This window comes from Macaca nemestrina, chromosome 7 (assembly GCF_043159975.1).
Source record: "Macaca nemestrina isolate mMacNem1 chromosome 7, mMacNem.hap1, whole genome shotgun sequence".
Taxonomy (NCBI): Eukaryota; Metazoa; Chordata; class Mammalia; order Primates; family Cercopithecidae; genus Macaca; species Macaca nemestrina.
The window spans coordinates 132,459,640-132,481,104 of record NC_092131.1 but is presented as its reverse complement, the minus strand read 5'-3'; the positions used below and the strand labels follow the sequence as shown (position 1 = coordinate 132,481,104).

Here is a 21,465-nt window from a genome sequence, read left to right as displayed (position 1 = left end):
TTCATGGAGCAGAGTTCTATTAAAGCCAATTTAAAAAGCCTAAGTGAAAAATAATTATTCTTGCTGCACTTTATGCAAATAATCAGGCCAAGTAGAGTAAGACTAAAATTTATTTTGTAAACTGTAAATCAGTTCTATCATGATTTACTTTTAATAAAAATGGTGACTGAAATCCCAGCACTTTGGGAGGCCCAGGTGGGTGGATCGCTTGAGGTCACGAGTTCAAGACCAGCTGGCCAACATGGTGAAACCCTGTCTCTATTTAAAAAATACAAAAATTAGCCAGGCGTGGTGGTGTGCACCTGTGGTCCCAGTTACTTGGGAAGCTGAGGCCTGAGAATTGCTTGAACCCGGGAGGCAGAGGCTGCAGTGAGCTGAGATTGAGCCACTGCACTCCAGCGTGGGTGACAGAGCAAGATTCTGTCTCAAAACAAACAAACAAACAAAGCAGAAACAACAACAACAACAAAAAGATTGTTGTGGGAGGACTAAGGCTACCAGGTACCCAGACAGATGCATGTCTGGACAAGAAGCCCCTCCTAATGTAACTGCCCAAGGGGTTCACCTTGTCCACTGCCTAGTGACAAAATTATGCTCTAAAAGAAAACTATAGTGTACTGTTGTTAGCTGTTCTTGAGGGTTTTTTTTGCTGCAGGTTAGACTAAATTCTAAATTCCTTGTGGGTTAGAAGTCCCCAAGCTAATGCTTTCAAATCTTTGCTTTTAAAATCCGGGATCGTACTCATCGTAGAACTCGTGATTTACCTTATAGGAGGCTGTTCACTTAAACACTGTAGTAAAACTATGGATGAAAACACTAATGTTTTTCACACACAAGCCTTGGAAGCCCAGCCAGGCCTGCTTGAGTACACTCAGACAGTTACAAAACGTTTCCATTCTTCTCACCTTGGGGTTCACTCCCATTCCCACAATGTCCCTCGTCAGCAGGAAGAAGCCAGAGCGATTGACAGTGTTTTCCCATCTTCACAGCCTACACCTTAAGATGAAAGTGTTACAAAATCCAAAGGGAGCGATTGAGACCGCCTTTGCAAAATTATGACTGAGACAATGAAAGAGATCTAACTTAATCGACTCCATCTTGCCTCTAACCTCCAGGCTGTCTTTTTCATTTCTGGGCATAGGCTGAACTAACTCTGGGAGAAACTTAGTTTGTAGTTTATAGTTTAAACAAAAATGGTAACAGCCCTTTCCCAAAGCAGACCTCCTTCTTGCCTGGGGACTAGATTAACATTAGCCAAAGGATTAGAAATTACGATTTAGGAATCTTGCAGCTGAAGGCCACAAGATTCTGACCCTCCCTAGACTGCTCCTAAGATCAGTGCTTGAGATATTTTGCAGACCCTGCACTTGATGGATCAGCTGGCACTACCCAGATCAATGAACTGGCCCCTCTGATCTTGTGTCCCCCACCCGGGAACTGACTCAGTGCAAGAAGACAGCTTCAACTCCCTATGATTTCATCCCTGACCAGTCACCACTCCTGGCTCACTGGCTCACCCCACCCACCAAGTTATCCTTAAAAACTTTGCTCCCCGAATGCTCAGGGAGACTGATTTGAGTAATAATAAAACTCTGGTCTCCTGCACAGCCGGCTCTGTGTGAATTACTCTTTCTCTATTACAGTTCCCCTGTTTTGATGAATTGGCTCTGTCTAGAGAGCTGGCAAAGTGAACCCCTTGGGCAGTTACACTAGGAGGGGCTTCTTGTCCAGTCATGCATCCGTCTGGGTACGTGGTGGCCTTAGTCCCCCCACAACAATCTTTTTGTTGTTGCTGTCGTTTCTGGTTTTTTTTTTTTTTTTTTTTTTTTTTTGAGACAGAGTCTTGTTCTGTCACCCAGGCTGGAGTACAGTGACGCAATCTCAGCTCACTGCAGCCTCTGCCTCCCGGATTCAAGCAATTCTCATGCCTCAGCTTCCCAAGTAACTGGGACCACAGGTGCACACCACCACGCCTGGCAATTTTTGTATTTTTTATTAGAGACAAAGTTTCACTATGTTGTCCAGGCTGATCTTGAACTCCTGACCTCAAGTGATCAGCCACCTGAAGCCTCCCAAAGTGCTGGGATTACAGGCATGAGCTATTGAGCCCGGCCTCTCCACAATTTATCTTTAGAATGTACCACAGCATGTGTGACTCTAGGTAGAAAAAAAATCCATGGCTCTCCATAATCAATACAGGTGACCTGTGACATTAACATCTTTTTTTTTTTTTTTTTTTTTTTTTAAAGACAGAGTTTCGCTCTTGTTGCCCAGGCTGGAGTGCAATGGCACAATCTTGGCTCACCGCAACCTCTGCCTCCCGGGTTCAAGCGATTCTTCTGCCTCAGCCTCCCGAGTAGCTGGGATTACAGGCATGTGCCACCATTCCCGGCTAACTTTGTATTTTTGGTAGAGACAGGGTTTCTCCATGTTGGTCAGGCTGGTCTCAAACTCCCGACCTCAGGTGATCCACCTGCCTTGGCCTCCCAAAGTGCTGGGATTACAAACAGGAGCCACTGTGCCTGGCTTCACATTAACACCTTTTTTTCAAGCTTTTTTGATTATGGCTTTTAGTAAGCAATACCTTTTGTCATAATCTAGTACACACATACAGTCATACATAACATAGTAAGCAATATCTATAAACATATATAACAAATATCACAAAACAGTACTTACCTTTACTCTGCAATACACTGGTATTTTCTGTCTATTCTTTTCCATACGATTCTACCTTTAAATGTTAATCATGACTCACTAAATAGATTTCATTATCCATTGAGAGGTTGTGACCTGCAGTTTGGAAAGCACTGCGTGAGCAGACATAATCATGGTTTTAATGAATGGCAAACTACTTGGGAGTTGTTTATGATCTTGCTGAGGTGGGCATTTGACTCATGCTACAGGGAGGCTGAAGTTCAGGCATGTGTCATTCAGCTGATGAGTGACCTCAGCTTTCCCCCAGCTCCCTGCCCTGTGAGTTGGTCCTTTTCTCCCCATGGTGGATTCACGCATTGGCATGGCAGGATGGACTTCTGGTCCTTCCAACTCTAGGACCCATGCACATATTCCCACTGTTCGTTAGAGACCTTCCTTATTTTTGACTTTGCCAGGCCCTCACTGAGTGACCTCAAACAAGTCATTTCCTGTCTGAGGTTCTCAGATATAAAATAGGAAGAAGGGTGGATTGAACTAGCCTGTGCTTCTCACAATAGCGGGGGAGGCAGTTTGCAGCAACAGGATGTGTATAATATGTATTTTTTTCTGGAAGATTTGGAGAAAATAAATTTTTGTGTTAAAACAACTTTAAATTACGGAGCAGACTACAAAGAGCACATGCTTTTTTATGATACTTTTTTATTGTGGTAAAATATACATAACATAAAATGTATCATGCTAAGCCCTTAAAAATATGTAATTCATTGGTATTGAGTACATTCACATTGTTGTGCAACTATGACCACCATCCATCTCCACAACTTTTTCATCTTCCCAAATAGAAACTATGTGTCCCTTAAACACTCATTCCCCATCCCCGCTACCCGCCTCCCTGGCCCCCATGCCAGACTGTCTTTACATAAATGTCTCTATAAATTTGTCTATTCCAGGCATGTCACCTTAGTGGAATCATACAATATTTGTCCCTTTGTGTCTGGCTTATGTGACTTAATGTTTTCAAGCCTCACCCACGTTGCAACACGTATTAGAATTCTAGTCCTTTTTTTTTTTTCTTTTTTTAAGAAATAGGGTCTTGCTCTGTTGTCCAGGCTGGAGTGCAGTGGTGTGATCACAGCTCACTGTGGCCTTGTTCTCCTGAACTCAAGCAGTCCTCCCACCTCAGCCTCCAGAGTAGCTGAGATTACAGGCATGAACTACCACATTGGGCCTTTTATTCTTTCCTAAGGCTGAGTAATATCCTGTAGTATAGATATACCACATTTTGTTCATCCATTCATCTGCTGATGAGCATTTGGGCTTCCACCTTTTGGTTGCTGTGAATAATGCTGCTGTGAAAATTGGTTTAGAAACACCTGCTTCAGGCCGTGCACGGTGGCTCACACCTGTAATCCCAGTACTTTGGGAGGCCAAGGTGGGCGGATCACTTGAGCCCAGGAGTTTGAGACCAGCCTGGACAATACAGGGAGGCCTCATCTCTACAAAAAATACAAAAATTAGATGGTGTGGTGGCATGCGTCTGTGGTCCCAGCTACTTAGGCTGAGGTGGGAGGATCACTTAATCCCAGGAGGTCAAGGCTGCAGTGAGGCACTGTCAGGCTGGGCAACAGAGTGAGACCCTGTCTCAAAAAAAGAAAAAAAAAATATGTTTCAGCCCCTTTCACTTCCTTTGGGTATATACGTAGAAGTGAAATTGCTGGATTATATGGTAACTCTGTTTAACTTTCTGAGAAACTGTCATACTGTTTTCCATAGCTATTGCACCACTTCACAGTCCCACCAGAAATGCATTAGTTTCAATTTCTCCACACCCTTGCCAATACTTACCTTCTGTGTTTTTTGTTTGTTTTGTTTTTTGATAGCAGTCACCCTAATGGCTGTGAAGCGGTATCCCATTATGGTTTTGAATTGTGCTTCCCTAATGACTAGTGGTGCTGAGAATCTTTTCACCTGCCTGTTGGTTGTTTGTTCTTTTATTATTGTTATTATTATTATTTCTTTTATATTGGTTGTTTGCACATTTGGGGAAAAATATCTATTCAAGCCATTTGCCCATTTTTGAATTGGCTTGTTTGGAATTTTTTTGTCAAGTTCTGGGAATTCTTTATATATTCTGGATATTAGTCTCTTGTAGATATCTGATTTGCAAATCTCTCATTCTGTGGGCTGTCTTTTCACTCTCTTGATAGTGTCCCTTGATGCATACAGGTTTTTTATTTTGATCACATGTTTTAAGGTAAAATGGTCTGAAAGCAGCTGGGGCCCCTGCTCCTAGGCTCTGCCTCCCTCCATCCTCCCCCAGGGTGCTATTCAGTCCTTGGAGGTGGTGAGGACTGCCAGGGCCTTCTGGCACAGTGATGGGATCAAGACTCGGCCGTGGTCACCTCCTGGGCTCTGTGCTGTTTTCTGTCCACATGAAGGAGATTAGACAGGAGCCCCAGGGGAAGGAGAGGATCAGAAGTGTGGCTCAGCCACCCAGAGCCCGCCTGGACGCAGGACCTCCCCTTCACCTCTCACTCTCTGTTCTTCTCCAGCCATGCTCGGACCCTGCACCTTGCAGCGCTGGCTAAAGAAGCCAACTCCTCCTACCACACGCAGGAGGCATTCGGACCACTCTGAGGATAAGTAGAAAGGTGATGCTGGCTTCTCTCTCCCGACATCTCCTCGCTGCTTCTCACAGAACCTGAAACCCCTCTGTTAGCCTTGCCCCTTTGGGTCAAATGTATGACCACTTGTCTGAAAGGCCTTCAACAAAATCCAGACATCCAGTGGTGATTTAGACTGGATGGCTTCTCAGAAGCTTCCTGGTCTCGTGTTTCCATTCTAAAGCGAGCACGGAGAAATTTCCTACCAGTGTTCTTTGCCTTTGCTATGCGTTACCCGACTATGAGTTGAGTGTTTTGTTTTCCAATATGTTTTTCAGGAACAAGGAGGTGGCATTACAGCTGGGTCTATCCAGAGTTTTTCATATTCAGGGTCACTGCATTCCATTATTAGAATAGGCTGTCTGGGGGAACATGGGTAACCCTGGAATTTCCCAGTGAATACTTATTTGGAATCCTTTCAGAAGGCACTTGACACAATCAGGGAAAGAAATAGAGGCAAAAAAATGTAACACAGATTGAGATTTATTCCCAGGAATATGGTCTTCCAGTTGCAAATCCTGGTTTTGTGGTAAAAGAGTCTTTAAAGCTTCCTTTAAAGAGCTGAGTAGTGAGTTTGGAGAAAGTAATCATTGCAGATGAACTTAGGCCAACTGCTCATTTACAATGACTATTTCATCAATCAATTTCAACATATACTTTTTTGCGACATTTTAACAGCTCTGAAATCAAGATTCATTTCCTATCAGTGGTGCCTCATGATAAAATTGGCAGCATTTTTGTGTGTGTGTGTGTGTGTGTGTGTGTGTGTGTGTGTGTTAGTGGTAGGCAAAAATAGTGGCATGACTTCCAGCTGACAGTGTCTGAAGTTGATTGAAATACAGTCCTAGGCTCATTCTATCTGTAGGCACCTGAGAGCTAGAAGGACCCCCACAATCTCAGCACCAGGTAGCACAACACAATGCAACATTCAGGGTGAGTTCCATCATGCATATCTTTTTTTTTTCTTTTTTTTTAGCAAGCAGACAGAGAAACAGTATAATGACCTAGCAAACCCCAGCAAGCTACTCTTCCTTCTGTGGCTGGGACCACAGGCACATGCCACCATGCCCAGCTTATTTTTGCATTTTTGGTAGAGACGGGGTTTCACCATGTTGCCCAGGCTGGTTTCGAACTCCTGGACTCAAGCAATTCACCTGCCTCGGCCTCCCAAAGTGCTGAGATTACAGGCGTGGACCACCATGCCCGGCTACAGCAAACTACTCTTTTAGGAACTCTTAGGCACACCTTGCTTGAAAGTTCGTGCATGACTGATGTGACAGCTGTCTTGTGGCATGCTTCAGCTGAACTTCTAGTTGTATTCAAACCATTGACTCTTCCCTAAAAGGCTTATCTGGACTCATTTCGAGGAGTGGCCTCTTTGGGGTATACCATAGCTGTCACGCAAGAGAGAGGGAAGCTTCTCACTCATTCATATATCTCTAATTCCACTCGTTTCTCCAAAGAAACAGCATTCACTCTGCTAATTAGTAAAGCCTCTGGTGTTGATTAAAAATAACCTCAACTGAATCCAAGCTGTACCCTCCGGAATGTGTGTGTGAGTTTATGATTCGTCTTTCAAATGCTAACTAACCACCCCCACCAGGGGTATGGATTAAAACTAACATTTTCATATCATGTTATCTATGTGAAGTATTTGAAAGCAAATTGCAAACAGCATAATAATAGCGAATGAGGACTTGTGACTTGGGACACATTTGTCAGCAATTAGCATTAAACACAGCTTTAACAAGTATAGATTTCAAACAATTTTGTTGGCGGTGAGAGTATTTTTCAAGTAAACTGTGTGAGGTGACTCAAAAGAGTGGCCGTAGTTGTGAAGATGCTCTTGCTGATTTTGAATACACTTATTTCTATGAAATATGAGTGGAGGCTGGGCACCGTGGCTCATGCCTGTAATCCCTGCATTTTGGAAGGTCAAGACAGGTGGATCACTTGAGCTCAGGAGGTAGAGACCAGTCTGGCCAACATGGTGAAACCTTGTTTCTACCAAAAAATACAAAAATTAGCTGGGCATGGTGGTGTGCTATAGTCCTAGCTACTTGGGAGGCTGAGGTGGGAGAAACTCTTGAACCCGAGAGGTGGAGGTTGCAGTGAGCTGAGATCACACCACTGTACTCCAGCATGGGTGACAGAGTGAGACCCTGTCTCAAAAGAAAAGAAAAAGAAAAAAGAAAAGAGACAGAAGAAAGGAAAGAAGGAAGGAAGGAAGGAAGGAAGGAAGGAAGGGAAATATCAGTGGAAAAGCTATTTTAAAATTGATATATTGAATATGTAATATTCAATATTCATATAAATATATGAATATATTTAGGGGTTCTGAATATGTATGCCTAACTAATTAATAAATTAATGCTGTGAAGAGACTTTTTTAGTTTATTTGTATTACTAGAAGTTAGTAAGTTTTTGGACCCTCTCATTGGGAAAATAGTCCATAGGCTTATAATTTGGCCACCTTTTATGTAAACATATTTGATAGGTTATGAGGTTTGCCAACTGTGTCCTTCAAGGCCTAAGATCCACAGAGTGTAGGCTGAAGTTCACTGTTGGGGGATCTTTATGGATGGGCCCCTAGCCTAAGAGGAATGAGACAGCCAAGTGCAAATTTCACCTCTTAGTAATTTTGCTTGGTCTTGAATGGAAAGGTTTTAGCTTGAAACCTCCTGAGGGTGATTTTGCCGTTGATTTGCCTGTTTTGTTTTCTTTTTTAAGGCTATTTCAGGGGAGCTCAGCATGTCCTGGAGAGTGTATTAAACACACACCCTCTTTTTGTTTTGATTTTTTTGAAGCTATTTAAAACTTATTTTAAAGCTTCGGAACTCTCTTTTAAATGAAATCTTACATTCAGGATTTGTATCCTAGGTAAAAAAAGAAATCTTGCATAGCCGGGGGTGCCTGTAGTCCCAGGTACTTGGGAAGCTGAAGTGGGAAGATGCTTGACGCCAGGAGTTCGAGGCTGCAGCGTGCTGTGATCACACCTGTGAATTGCCACTGCACTCTAGCTTGGGCAACAGAGTGAGACCCAGGGCTGGGTTCCCTAAGGGAGGGGGACACTACTGAAAATTTATACTATTATTCTTTCTCCCAGCCTTTGCCAAAGGGACCTGTGGCCCAGGGTAACGGTGCATTAAGAAAAGGAGGTAATCAGAACTTTCATGGACGGCTATATACCAGCTCTGTGCTGACATTGATTCCAGGAGGCCCAAAATGTTACTGTGGCCCTCTAATCAGAGGCGAGGCTCATAGAGGTGAGATGATCAGCAGAGTTGTAGCTCGGGTCTGACTCACAGTGAGTCCAAGGGAATAGACAAACTTAGAGGCTGGCAAGAATCCCCACATGACTTCCCTAACCTGTGAGGGGAGGGCTATTGTGGTGGAAATGGCCGAATGAAAGCCATTAGAGCTGTCTCTACCTGGAAACATAATAAATCAAAAACAATATCGCATCCCTGGAGGGATTGCAGAGATTAGTGCTACTATCAAGGACTTGAAGACACAGGGGCGGAGATTCCCACCACATCCTCATTCAGCCTGTGCAAAAGACAGATGGATCCTGAATAATCCAGAAGACAGTGGATTATCACAAGCTTAACCAAGTGGTGACTCTAATTGCAGCTGCTGTACCAGGTATAGTTTCATTGCTTGAGCAAAATAACACATCTCCTGGTACCTGGTATGCTGCCATTCATCTGGCAAATGCCTTTTTCTCCAACCTGTCTCTAAAACCCACCGGAAGCAACTTGCTCTCAGCTGGCAAGGCCAACAATACACCTTCACCGTCCGACATCAGGGGTATGTAAACTCTCCGGCCCTTTGTCTTGATTTAGTTTGCAGGGCACTTGATCGCCTTATCTTTCCACAAGGTATCATGCTGGCCCAGTACATTGATGGTGTTGTGCTGACTGGACCCAGTGAAGTAGCAGCCACTCTGGGTTTATTTGTAAAACATTTGCTTACATAGAGGGTGAGAAATCTGACAAAATTGAGGGGCCTTCTACCTCAGTGCAATTTCTAGGGATCCAGTGGTGTGGGTCAGGTATCTTGAGATATCCCTTCTAAGACGAGGGATAAGTTGTTGCATTTGGCCCCTCCTACAACCAAGAAAGAAACACGTGAACACCTTGGGCTTGTTTGGATTTTAGGGACGCGTGTTCCTCATTTGGGTATGTTACTCTAGTCCATCTACCAGGTGACCTGAAAAGCTGCTCGCTGTGAGTGGAGCCCAGAACAGGAGAAGGCTCTGCAACAGGTCCAGGCTGCTATGCAAGCTGCTCTGCCACTTGGGTCATAGGACCCAGCAGATCGATTGGTGCTTGATGTGTCAGTGGCAGATAAGGGTGCTCTCTGGAGCCTTTGATAGGCCCCTGTAGGTGAATTGCAGCAGAGGCCCTTAGAGGGCCTTTTGGAGCAAGGTCTTGCCATCATCCACAGATAAATGCCCTCCTTTTGGGAGGCAGCTCTTGGCCTTAGTAGGACTGGGTCTTAGTAGAAACTGAATGCTTGACCGTGGACCACCAATTTACCACATGACCTCAGCTGCCTATCATGAACTGAGTGTTATGTGACCCACCAAGCCATAAAGTTGGGCATGCACAGCAGCATTCTATCATCAAATGGAAGTGGTTTATACATGACCAGGTCTGAAGAGATCCAGAAGGCACAAGTAAGTTATATGAAGTGACACAAATGCCCATGGTTTCTACTTCTCCTACTCTGCCTTCTCTCTTCCAGCCTGCACCTATGACCTCATGGGAAGTGCTGTACAATCAGTTGACGGAGGAGGAGAAACAGGGCCTGCTGTCCAGATGGATCTGCGGGAGATACAGGCCACCTGAAAATGGACAGCTGCAGCACTATGGCCCTTCTATGAGGCATCCTTGAAGGACAGTAGTGAAGGGAACTCTTCTCAGTTGGCAGAACTTCGAGCAGGGCACGTGGTCATGCATTTTGCTTGGAAGGAGAAATGGCTGGATGTATACAGTATATTGATTCATGGGCTGTAGCCAATGGTTTGGCTGGATGGTCAGGAATATGGAAGAAACATGACTGGAAAATCGGTGACAAGGAAATTTGGGGAAGAGGTATGTGGATGGACCTCTCTGATTGGACAAAGGAGGTGAAGATATTTGTGTCTCATGTTAATAGTCACCAAAGAGTGACCTCATCAGAGGAGGACTTTAATAATCAAGTGGATAGAATGACCTGTTCTATAGATGTCAGTCAGCCTCTTTCGCCACCCATCCCTGTCATCATCCCAGAGTCTCATGAACAAAGTGGCCATGGTGGCAGGGATGGGGGTTATGCACTGGCTCAGCAACATTGACTTCCACTCACTGAGGCCAACCTGGCTACAACCACTGCTGAGTGCCCAATCTGCCAGCAGGAGAGACCACCACTGGGTCCCTGATGTGGCACCATTCCCTGGGGTGATCAGTCAGCTACCTGGTGGCAAGTTGCTTACACTGGACTCCCTCCATTGTGGAAGAGGCAGTGTTTTTTCCTTACTGGAATACATATTTAGTCCAGATATGGATTTGTCTCCCCTGAATGTGATACTTCTGTCGAAACTACCATCCATGGACTCATAGAATGCCTTATCCATTGCCATGGTATTCCACACAATATTGCTTTTGACCAAGAAACTCATTTTACAGCCAAAGAAGTATGACAGTGGGCCCATGCTCATGGAATTCACTGTTTTTACCATGTTCCTGTTATTCCGAAGCCGCTGGCTTGATAGCACAGTAGAATGGCCTTTTGAAGTCATAATTACAGAGCCAGCTAGGTGGCAATACCTTGCAGGGCCGGGGCAAGGTTGTCCAGAAGGCTGTACATGCTCAGAATCAGCGTTCAATATATGGTACTATTTCTCTCACAGCCAGGATTCACAGGTGCAGGAATCAAACTCTAGAAATGGAGGGGGGTGGGGAGCACCACTTGCCATTATCCCTAGTGACTCACAAACAAAACTTTTACTTCCTGTTTCCAAGAAGACTTGATGCTCTGCTGGTCTAAAGGTCTTAGTTCCAGAGGGAAGAATGCTTCCACCAGGAGACACAACAATGATTCCACTGAGCTGGAAGTTAAGACTGCCATCCAGCCACTTTGGGCTTCTCGTGCCTCTGAATCAGCAGGCTAGGAAGGGAGTGATGCTTTGGGCTGGGATGATTGATGTGGATGACCAAGAAGAAATTGCCCTTCTACCCGACAATGGGAGTGAGGAAGAGTATGTCTGCAATACAGGAAAGCTCTTTGGGCCTCTCAGTATTGTCCTGCTCTGTGATTAAGGTCAATGGGAAACTATAACAACTCAATCTAGGCAGTACTAACAAATGGCCCAGACCCTTCAGCAATTAAGGTTTAGGCCAACCCACTAGGTAAAGAACCATGACTAACTAAGGTGCTTACTGAAGGCAAAGAGAATGCAGAAGGGGTAGTAGAAGATGATAGTTATCAATACCAGCTACAAACATGATCAGTTACAGAACCAAGGACTGTAATTTTCATGAGTAGTTCCTCCCTGTTTTGTTAAGAATATGTTTCCAGGTGTATGTACATATATTAATAAATAGCTTTGTTTTTGTGCTTCTCTTATTTCTTCATCATGTAATATAAGATTCATTGACCTTGTATCAGTAGTTAAGTATTTTTAATGTTATATCATAGTATTTAAGTCATGAGATATCAAGAGAAGAGTAAATATCACCCAAGAGCTTTACCTCCTCTTCTGTGGAAGGGATTAGTGCGTTTTGGGTTGTATGCAGGATAATTGTATCATGTTATGCAGAACTATTTTCTTGTTATTGTCTTTATTTGGAGATTAAATATGATTTAGGAGATGCAGATTGGTGCCAAGTTGACAGGGGGTAGACTTATGATGGTTAATTTTGGGTGTCCACTTGACTGGATTAGGGAATACCTAGAGAAATGCTAAGAGTGATTTCTGGGTGTGTCTGTGAGGATGTTTCCAGAGGAGATTGGGTTGTGAGTCCATGGACCAAATGGGGAAGATCCACGCTCGGTGTGGGCAGACACCATCCAATCAACAAGGGCCCAGATAGAACAAAAAGAGGAAATTCAAATTCTCTCTCTCTTTCTCCTGGAGCTGGGGCACCCTTCTTCTTCCCTTGGGCATCAGAACTCCAGGCTCTCTGGCCCTTGGACTCTAGGACTTGCACCTCCACCCCACAGAGTTCTCAGGGCCTTCTGCCTCAGCCCCAGGGTTAAACCATCAGCTTTCCTCATTCTGAGTCTGTAGGACTTGGACTGAGTCACACTGCTGGCATCCCAGTGTCTCCAGCTTGTTAGACAGCCTGTTGTGGGAATTCTTGGCTGCTATTATCACATGAGCCAATTCCCCTATCACCTCTCTCTCTCTCTCTCTCTCTCTCTCTCTCTCTTGCTATCTGTCTATCTACCTACCTATCTACTTGGTTCTGCCTCTCAGGAGAACTCTAATACAGGTGTATATTTGTCTTATTTCTTCTTTCTTTCTCTTTTCTTTTCTTTTCTTTTATTTCCTTCCTTCCTTCCTTCCTTCCTTCCTTCCTTCCTTCCTTCCTTCCTTCTTTCCTTCCTTCCTTCCTTCCTTCCTTCCTTCCTTCCTTCCTTCCTTCCTTCCTTCCCTTTTTCTTTTTCTTTTTTTTTCTTGAGACAATCTCACTCTATTGCCCAGGCTGGAGTATAGTGGTGAGATCTCGGCTCACTGCAACCTCTGTCTCCCAGGTTCAAGAGATTCCCCTGCCTCAGCCTCCCAAGTAGCGGGGATTACAGACATTCGCCACCACACCCAGCTAATTTTTGTATTTTTAGCAGAGACAGGGTTTCACCATGTTGGTCAGGCTAGTCTCGAACTCCTGACCTCAGGTGATCCACCTGCTTCAGCCTCCCAAAGTGCTGGGATTACAGGTGTGAGGCACTGTGCCCGGCCTGTCCTATTTCTTTATTTCTTTTTTATATATTTCTTGGAGACAAGGATAGTCTTATTCATCTTTTTTCCCCTGTGCAATGAAGGAATAGAATGATACAAAGCATGCCTACTTCCCTCTATTCTGCGTATCCCAAACTTTTTTTTTTTTTTTTTTTTTTTGAGACGGAGTCTCGCTCTGTCGCCCAGGCTGGAGTGCAGTGGCGCGATCTCGGCTCACTGCAAGCTCCGCCTCCTGGGTTTACGCCATTCTCCTGCCTCAGCCTCCTGAGTAGCTGGGACTACAGGCGCCCGCCACCGCGCCCAGCTAATTTTTTGTATTTTTAGTAGAGACGGGGTTTCACCGTGGTCTCGATCTCCTGACCTTGTGATCCGCCCGCCTCGGCCTCCCAAAGTGCTGGGATTACAGGCGTGAGCCACCGCGCCCGGCCGCGTATCCCAAACTTAAACCATTTTTATATCAGTTAAATTCTCAGCTTTTCCTTAAATCTGCGGCAGCCCACAGAGAATAATCAGCTATTCACTTATCCCTTACCCTTTCTTGCCACATAATTAAAATGCAGTAAGCAGTGAATGAATGAAGAAATGAATGAATCCTACACTACTTTGTATTTCCCCTTAGTTTTGCATGGCTAATGTGGTCATCCTACCTAGATAGTGTGACAGTAGGGACTGTGTCTTTCTTATTCTTCCCATGATATTGAGTCAAAGCCAGGGAGAACTAAGGGACCTAGGTAGGCAGGTCTGTGGAGACCCAGCCTTGATTTCTATTGTTGTCTAAGGCTTCTCTGGTGTGTTTGAGTTTCCCTATTACTGGACTTTTGCCTCTTGTCCTGCCATTAGGTGGATTAGTGGTACTTCTGTGAGTGTGCAAGGCTCGGTGATTTAGCCATGAAAAACTAAGTGTACCACGGCTTACTTACATCAGTGTTGTATTTTTTGCAAAGTATTAACTTCCATTTTTTGACCTGGGCAAAATGTAGGTGAGTTTTAAAAAGTTATTTTCTTTATTATTCTATAATTTTGAAATCGCATGTCACTATTTTATTGGTATAAAATATACATAACATTTAGCATTTTAACCATTTTGAAGTGTGTAGCTCAGTGGCATTAAGTACATTGGTAGTGTTGTGCAACCATCGCCATCATCCGTCTTCAGAACATTTTTATCATCCCAAACAGAAACTCTGTGTCCTTTAAACACCAACTCCCCGTTCTCTCCCCCCAGCCCATGGTAACCAACATCCAGCTTCCTGTTTCTAGGAATTTGACTACTTGGGGTGCCTCGTGGAATTGTACAATATTTGTCCTTTTGTAAGTGGCTCACTTCACTTAGCTTAAGGTTTTCAGAGGTGTGTCCTGGCTGTAGCATGTATCAAAATTTCCTTCCTTTTTAAGGATGAATAATATTCCATTGTATGTATAGTTCACTGATATAGTTTGAATATTTGTCCCTGCACAAATCTCATGTTGAAATATAACCCCCAGTGTTGAAGGTGGGGCCTGGAGGGAGGTGTTTGTATCATGGGGGCAGATCCCTCGTGGTTTGGTGCTATCTTTGAGATAGTGACTTCTGTCAAGATCTGGTTGTTTAAAAGTGTGTGGCATCTCCCCACCCACTATCACTTTCTTTCTTTCTCTGTCACTCCTGCTTTTGCCATATGACTTGCCAGCTGCTCCTTCGCCTTCCGCTGTGATTGTAAGCTTCCTGCAGCCTCCCTAGAAGCTGAGCAGATGCCAGCACCATGTTTCCTGTCCAGCCTGCAGAACGTGAGCCAATCAAACCTCTTTTCTTTATAAATTACCCAGTCTCAGGTTTTGTTTGTTTGTTTTCTTGTTTTTGAGACAGAATCTTACTCTGTCATCCAGGCTAGAGTGCAGTGGTGTGATCTTGGCTCACTGCAACCTCCACCTCCCAGGTTCAAGCAATTCTCCTGACTCAGCCTCCTGAGTAGCTGGAACTACAGGTGTGCACCACCATGCCTGGCTAATTTTTGTATTTTAGTAGAAATGGGGTTTCACCATGTTGCCCAGGTTGGTCTCAAACTCCTGACCTCAGTTGATCCACCAACCTCAGCCTCCCAAAGTGCTGGAATTACAGGCATGAGCCACCGCGCCCGGCCTCAGGTATTTCTTTATAGCAATGCAAGAATGGACTGATACCACCATGTTTTATTCGTTCATCCTTTAACGGACACTTGGGTTGCTCCCACCCTTTGAGTATTGTGAATAATACTTCTATTACTGTTTTTAAGAAAGAATCCTATTTACAACAGTGAAATAAACAGATTGTATTTTGCTGCATAGTTCCAGAAAATACTTGGAACATAAATATAAGAAGAAGCAAAAGCAAACAAACCACAAAAATCAAAACGACTTCAAGTTCAAACTGTGAGCATCATTGCTTCATTAAATAAGCATTTGCTGAGGCCCAGGGTGGGCCAGGCATACACCCCGAGTTTCCAGCCAGCTATGGGAGGCTTCTTCCTGAGGGGCAGACAAGGCCTAGAGAGTTAGCTGTGACTATAGGTATGATGTGGTTGAAGTTAGCTGTGACTATAGGTACGATGTGGTTGGTGCCGCAGGTACATACAAGCAAGGTCTCTGTGTGTTCAGAGGTGGGGAAAGAACCCCTCTGGTTGACAGGGACTATGAGGAGGGCTCTCAGGAGGTGGTAGACTTCGGCCCAGTGATGATAGAGGTAGAGGAGGAAATTTACCATGGTCAATTTCCAACTCTGCTCTTCTTTGCTAAATCCAAGGTGTATTTTTCTGTTTCTTGGACCTGTTCCAAGGGTTCTGGGTCTCTGTGGTGCACATTACTCACAGCTGTTCAGTGGTCTTCATCCTGCATTTAAGCAATCTTGTTACTTACTCTTGAGTTGGTCTGTCTCCAACAAGTGCCTTGGATTTATTTGCTTGGCTTGGTTCTTTTGTGTGTCTCAGGGCAACCGAACTCTGGTCAGCTTTCTGGAAGAGTTGAGTTGCTTCTCCTTCTGTGATCTGGGGCAGCTCCTGGTCCTCTTCCACCCACTGGCTAGACACAGACTTAAGATCCAGGTCAGGAGATCGAGACCATCCTGGCTGACACGGTGAAACCCCGTCTCTACTTTAAAAATACAAAAAACTAGCCGGGCGAGGTGGCGGCGCCTGTAGTCCCAGCTACTCGGGAGGCTGAGGCAGGAGAATGGCGTGAACCCGGGAGGCGGAGCTTGCAGTGAGCTGAGATCCGGCCACTGCACTCCAGCCTGGGCGGCAGAGCGAGACTCCGTCTCAAAAAAAAAAAAAAAAAAAAGATCCCACTGTCCATCCAGGCGCAGCCTCTGGTGGAGTGGAGCAGTGAGCAGCCCAGCTCTCCCACTGCGTTGCTGCCTTGGGAAAGTTATTCCACCCCTCCCACCTTCATGTGTAACATGAGAAGACTGGGTGACCTCTAAGACCCTTTTCAGCTCTGTGGCTTTTTCTTTTTTTTTTTTTTGGAGACAGAGTCTTGCTGTATTGCTCTGGCTGGAGTGCAGTGGCATGATCATGGCTCACAGTAGCCTGGACCTCCTGGGCTTAAGTGATCTCACTTTAGCCCGCCCTTGAATAGCTCAGACTACAACACCATGCCCAGCTAAGTTTAATTTTTTCTTTGTAGAAACAAGGTCTCACTATATCGCCCAGGCTGGTCTTGAACTCTGGGGCTCAACTGATCCTCCCATCTCAGTCTCCCAAATTTCTGGGATTACAGGCATGAGCCACCACATCTGGCCTTAGCTCTGCAATTTTATGATCACTGTCTTAGTCCATTTGGCATGCTATCACAAAATACCCAAGACTGGGTAATTTATAAACAACAGAAATTTATTGCTAATAGTTCTGGAGGCTGGGAAGTTCAAGGTCACGGTGCCAGCAGATTCCCCATCTGGTGAGGGCCCATTCCTCATAGATGTCTCCTTCTATGTCTCCTCACATGGTGGAAGGGGCGAACAAGCTCCCTCAGACCTCTTTTCTATGAGCACTAATCCCACTCATAAGGGCAGAGCCTTCATGACCTAGTCACTTCCCAAAAGCCCTGCTCCTTGTCACCACAATGGAGATTAGGTTTTGACACATGAATTTTGGGGAGACACAAACATTCAGACCATAGTAATTGCCCATATTATTATTTACTTACTTCCCTCCAGCACTCTTGGAGTGGATGACTCAGCAGTCTGATCGTTTCGCTGTTTTTAAGGAAGCTTGATCTTGTGCCATCATGTGTAGCAAGCATATGTTCGATAGTTGAACAAGCGGACTGTCCTGACCCAGCTGGAGTTAGGCTGAAACTGACTGGATTTCTTCATGCTGTCCTCTTTCAGGGAAGCAGCACAGCACCAGCTAGGCAGAGACGCCCCAGGCCATGTCAGAGCTTTGATTGAGGCCTGGTAACAGGGAGGTGCTGTCACCCACTGGCCTTGCCAACCCAGCTCCAAGATGCTGAGCCTGAAGCTCCCCAGGCTGTTTAGCACAGACCAGATACCACAGGTATGTGCTCTATTTATTATGATGGTTCATTTCCAGGGTGTGACCAGGGCTTGGCCTCTGCAACGGGGGACTGTTGTCTTCACCTAGTCTGTTCTGTACAGGCCCATTCTCTTCAAGGATCCCCTCCCACACTTCCTTGGAGGATATTACAGCCTCCTACTTCCCCCACCTACCTTGAAATGGAAGTATTCCCAAAGTTGTTTAAGTTATAACCCTTCCTTATAACATCTGTGTTTTATCCAGAAGCAAAGTCATTACTGAGATTCAACCTGAAGAGATAAAGCCAGCAGCAGCTGGCTGGATAGGAGGTTTATGTTTTTAGGACCCTTCTATGGGTGCTTGAAAGCAGACTATGGGCAAAGGCACACCAGGGCATGGCTTTGCTCATCCCCGTTACTTGCAGGATGCCCAGGCCAGGGCTTCACTGGGGTGATGGGGAGGGTTGTTGAATGGGCTTAGCACTGTCTTGTAGTGGACTCATGGGCCTGGGAGCTCACAGGCATGTATCCTGAAACATGTGAGACTCACTGATGATCTGCTTTAATAAGCCATAGGTGAGCCTGGTTGTGTGCTACAGAGAACTGGTGCACTTCCTCCTTCCCTTGCAAAGGACACATCGTTGTGTTGCACCTCCTTGTTGATGTCAAATTTCCTTCCTTTTTGACTAAGAAGAGTGGGTGTCATTTCATGGTGGGAAGTTTCATTGGGAAGATGTGACAGAGTGGAGGAGAGTTCTACTTGGCTGATGGCCAAGCACTTATGACTTGCCCTAGAAAAATAATTTCAAAATAAATTCAACATCACCAATGGAAGGTTGAGGGGGAAACTGCCAAACCCTATCCCTAAAAGCCTGTGAAGCCAGGTGATTCCAGGAAGATGGCATGGGGGAAAACCATAAGGGATGCAGAGTTGTTTGGTAGGGTGAGCTGAGGAATGTGGCAAGTAATAGGCAAGCTACATGTGTGGCTGGCTCCCATGATACTGGGCAGAGCGCCTGCCTCTGTTCTCACATGGCCATCACCTTCTCTTCTTGGTGCGCTTCGCTGGTTGGTTCTACCCACAGAGCATTAGCAGCTGTGATTAGTCGGAACACAGTGTGATTCTTGAATGTATTTACTCATGAAATGTGTATTGACTGCCTATCATGTGCAAGGGATTCAGCGAATAACTACATACAAATCCTGTCCTTGCGTGGCTCATATGCTGGTCAGGAAGATTTTTAAATGTGCATGAGAAATTCTTTCCTAAAGTGGGTTAGGGTCTCTCTTAAGACAGGGTGATTGTTTCAGAGAAGGGATTGGTCACTTCCATCACGGGGGAGTGTATTAGTTCATTCTCACATTGCTATAAAGAACTGCCTGAGACTGGGTAATTTATAAAGAAAAGAGGTCTAATTGACTCACAGTTCTTCATGGCTGGGGAGGCCTCAGGTAACTTACAATCATGGGGGAAGGGGTACGTCTTACATGGCAGCAGGTGAGAGAGAGCACGATGTGAAGGAGGAACTGTCAGACACTTATAAAACCATCAGATCTTGAGAGAACTCAGTCACAGTCTGGGGGACAACACCCCCATGATCCAGTCACCTTCCACCAGGTTCCTCCCTCAACACATGGGGATTATAGGGATTACAATTTGAGATGAGATTTGAATGGGGACACAGAGCCAAATTATATCAAGCAGGAAGGGATCAGGGAAGTCTTCATGAAGGGGGTGATCTGTAAGACAGAGTTTGAGGGATGGACAGGATTGTGGAGCTGGGGAGAGCATTCCAGGTGGAAGGAGCAGTGTGAGTAAAGGCCTGGAGATGGGAGATCATGGGACAGGTGGTGATGGCGGGAGGACTGGGGAGCCTCTTTCAGGTAGAGGTTATGGCAGTCTGCTTATATATCTTTCTGGACATTTTGGTCAGGGTTGGGTTCAGAGTATGTCCACAGGAAAGAAGTGAAGGGGGCAGAGTGGTATCAATAGGTCCTTTGGGTAACCTGCTGGGAATCTGAATGTATGGAGATTCTGAATGTCAGGACTGGACAACCAAGGCAGAGGCTAAGGGAGAAAGATGAATATGTCCTCTCTGTCCAGTTTTTCATAAGTTAGAGGATGATAATATCTTTTAGTGAAATGGCACTAGCTAGAGGCAGAAAACCAGCATCACACCTTGCATCCACCATTTGCTTCAAAATCTTTCTTGGGCTCCAGCATCCACTATTGGGTTTTTGGGCATCAAACCCAGGGTTCATGAAGCCATAGAGAAAATACAGTGGCTCTGCCTGCCTGGAGGGTAGTTTTGCCTGAGGATTTGGTGCAAAGACATTTATTAGTATTAAAACAGATGCACGCATATTAAAATGGAATGCACTATTTACATGACTATTTAAAATAGGATATTTCATACAATTGTTAAAGCTTACCTTTGGTGGGCTCTGTGGGTTCCAATACTTGGCTTTTAGAGTGGCCTCAAGCAAGATAATCTCTCTACCTCAGCTTTTGCTTCTGTAAAATGGGAATGAAAATAGTATCTGCCTCCTGGGGTTTTGAGAATTAAATGAGATGACCCAAGTGAAGTGCCTGGCACGTGGTGAACAATTAATAATGTTGGTTGTCATTATTATCATTCTCTCCTAGGCTCTCTAGGGCACTTTGAGGGGTACAGCATGCTGGCAGGAGACTTCAGAGGCCCTGTCCAGAGACTAGAACCCCAGCTCCCCAGCCTGCTGTTCACCATCTTCACCAGCTTGATCCCTCCCCACCTCTTCCACCACGTCCCATCCACAGACCCTCTTCTTTTTATTCTCCCCAGCAGATGCAACCTTCACTTGTCTTGATTTCTGTTTGAAGAAGGCTTTCCTCTCCCCAACCTTTGCTCCCCCTTTCTGGCTTCCTTCTTTGCGGAGTGGCACGTGCTTACTCCCTTCCCTGAGCTCTTTCAGCTGTTGGTTGTACTTCTGCAAGCTGCTCTGTACACCTGCCTCTCCTGTTGTATATCAGCCAGCTATGTGACCTGGGCCACTTCACTACCCTGTCTGGGCCTCAGCTATCTATAGGGAATGGTGTGCTCACCTCTCTGCATCATCAGAGTTGTAATCTTGGCCCATTCTTGGTGCATTCCTGGCTGATAGATTCTTCGTGGAAAAGGGCAGTTTCTCTCTTCCCTCAGAAGGCAGAACTTGTGTGTATGCCTAAATAAATAATATTTAGTCTCCCTTGTGTCCAAAACTAAGCCTGGGTACATTAGAGGGTTATTAAAGAAAAAAGACAAGTTCATATGCAACATGGCATGACACTTTGCCAGGAAACAAGAACATCGAGTGTCAAATTACTAATCTGTTTTTTTGTTTGTTTGTTTGTTTGTTTGTTTTGGAGACAGAGTCTCGCTCTGTCACCCAGGCTGGAGTGCAGTGGCACAACCATGACTCACTGCAACCTCTGCCTCCCAGGTTCAAGCAATTCTCCTGCCTCAACCTCCCAAGTAGCTGGGACTACAGGTGCATGCCACCACACCCGGCTAATTTTTGTATTTTCAATAACAACAGGGTTTCACCGTGTTGGCCAGGCTGGGTCTCGAACTTCTGACCTCAAGTGATCCGCCCGCCTCGGCTTCCCAAAGTTCTGGGATTACAAGCGTGAGCCACTGCGCCCAACCAAACTGCTAAGCTTTAATTAACTACAGCCTTGACTCACAGGCTACAGG

General features: G+C 45.2%; 1 protein-coding gene and 1 long non-coding RNA gene across 4 annotated transcripts in view; one reads left to right on the top strand and one right to left on the bottom strand.

The window, feature by feature from the left end:
* LOC105487821 (progestin and adipoQ receptor family member 5) overlaps positions 1-21,465 on the top strand; it is a 102,520-nt gene that overhangs the window by 38,446 nt on the left and 42,609 nt on the right. For 2 of the 3 annotated variants that reach the window (XM_071101133.1, XM_071101135.1), the window contains exon 3: positions 17,609-17,774. In XM_071101133.1, the coding sequence (XP_070957234.1) occupies positions 17,724-17,774 (51 nt within the window). In that variant the 5' untranslated portion in view covers positions 17,609-17,723. Of the gene's footprint in view, positions 1-5,210; positions 5,310-17,608; positions 17,775-21,465 lie in introns of all 3 variants that reach the window. The other variant, XM_071101134.1, reaches the window with a different exon arrangement.
* On the bottom strand, positions 19,952-20,919 carry LOC139364441 (uncharacterized). Its single transcript, XR_011626403.1, has 3 exons — positions 20,835-20,919; positions 20,186-20,267; positions 19,952-20,065 (listed from the first exon to the last, which is right to left on the bottom strand). It is a non-coding gene; the product is annotated as an uncharacterized lncRNA (long non-coding RNA).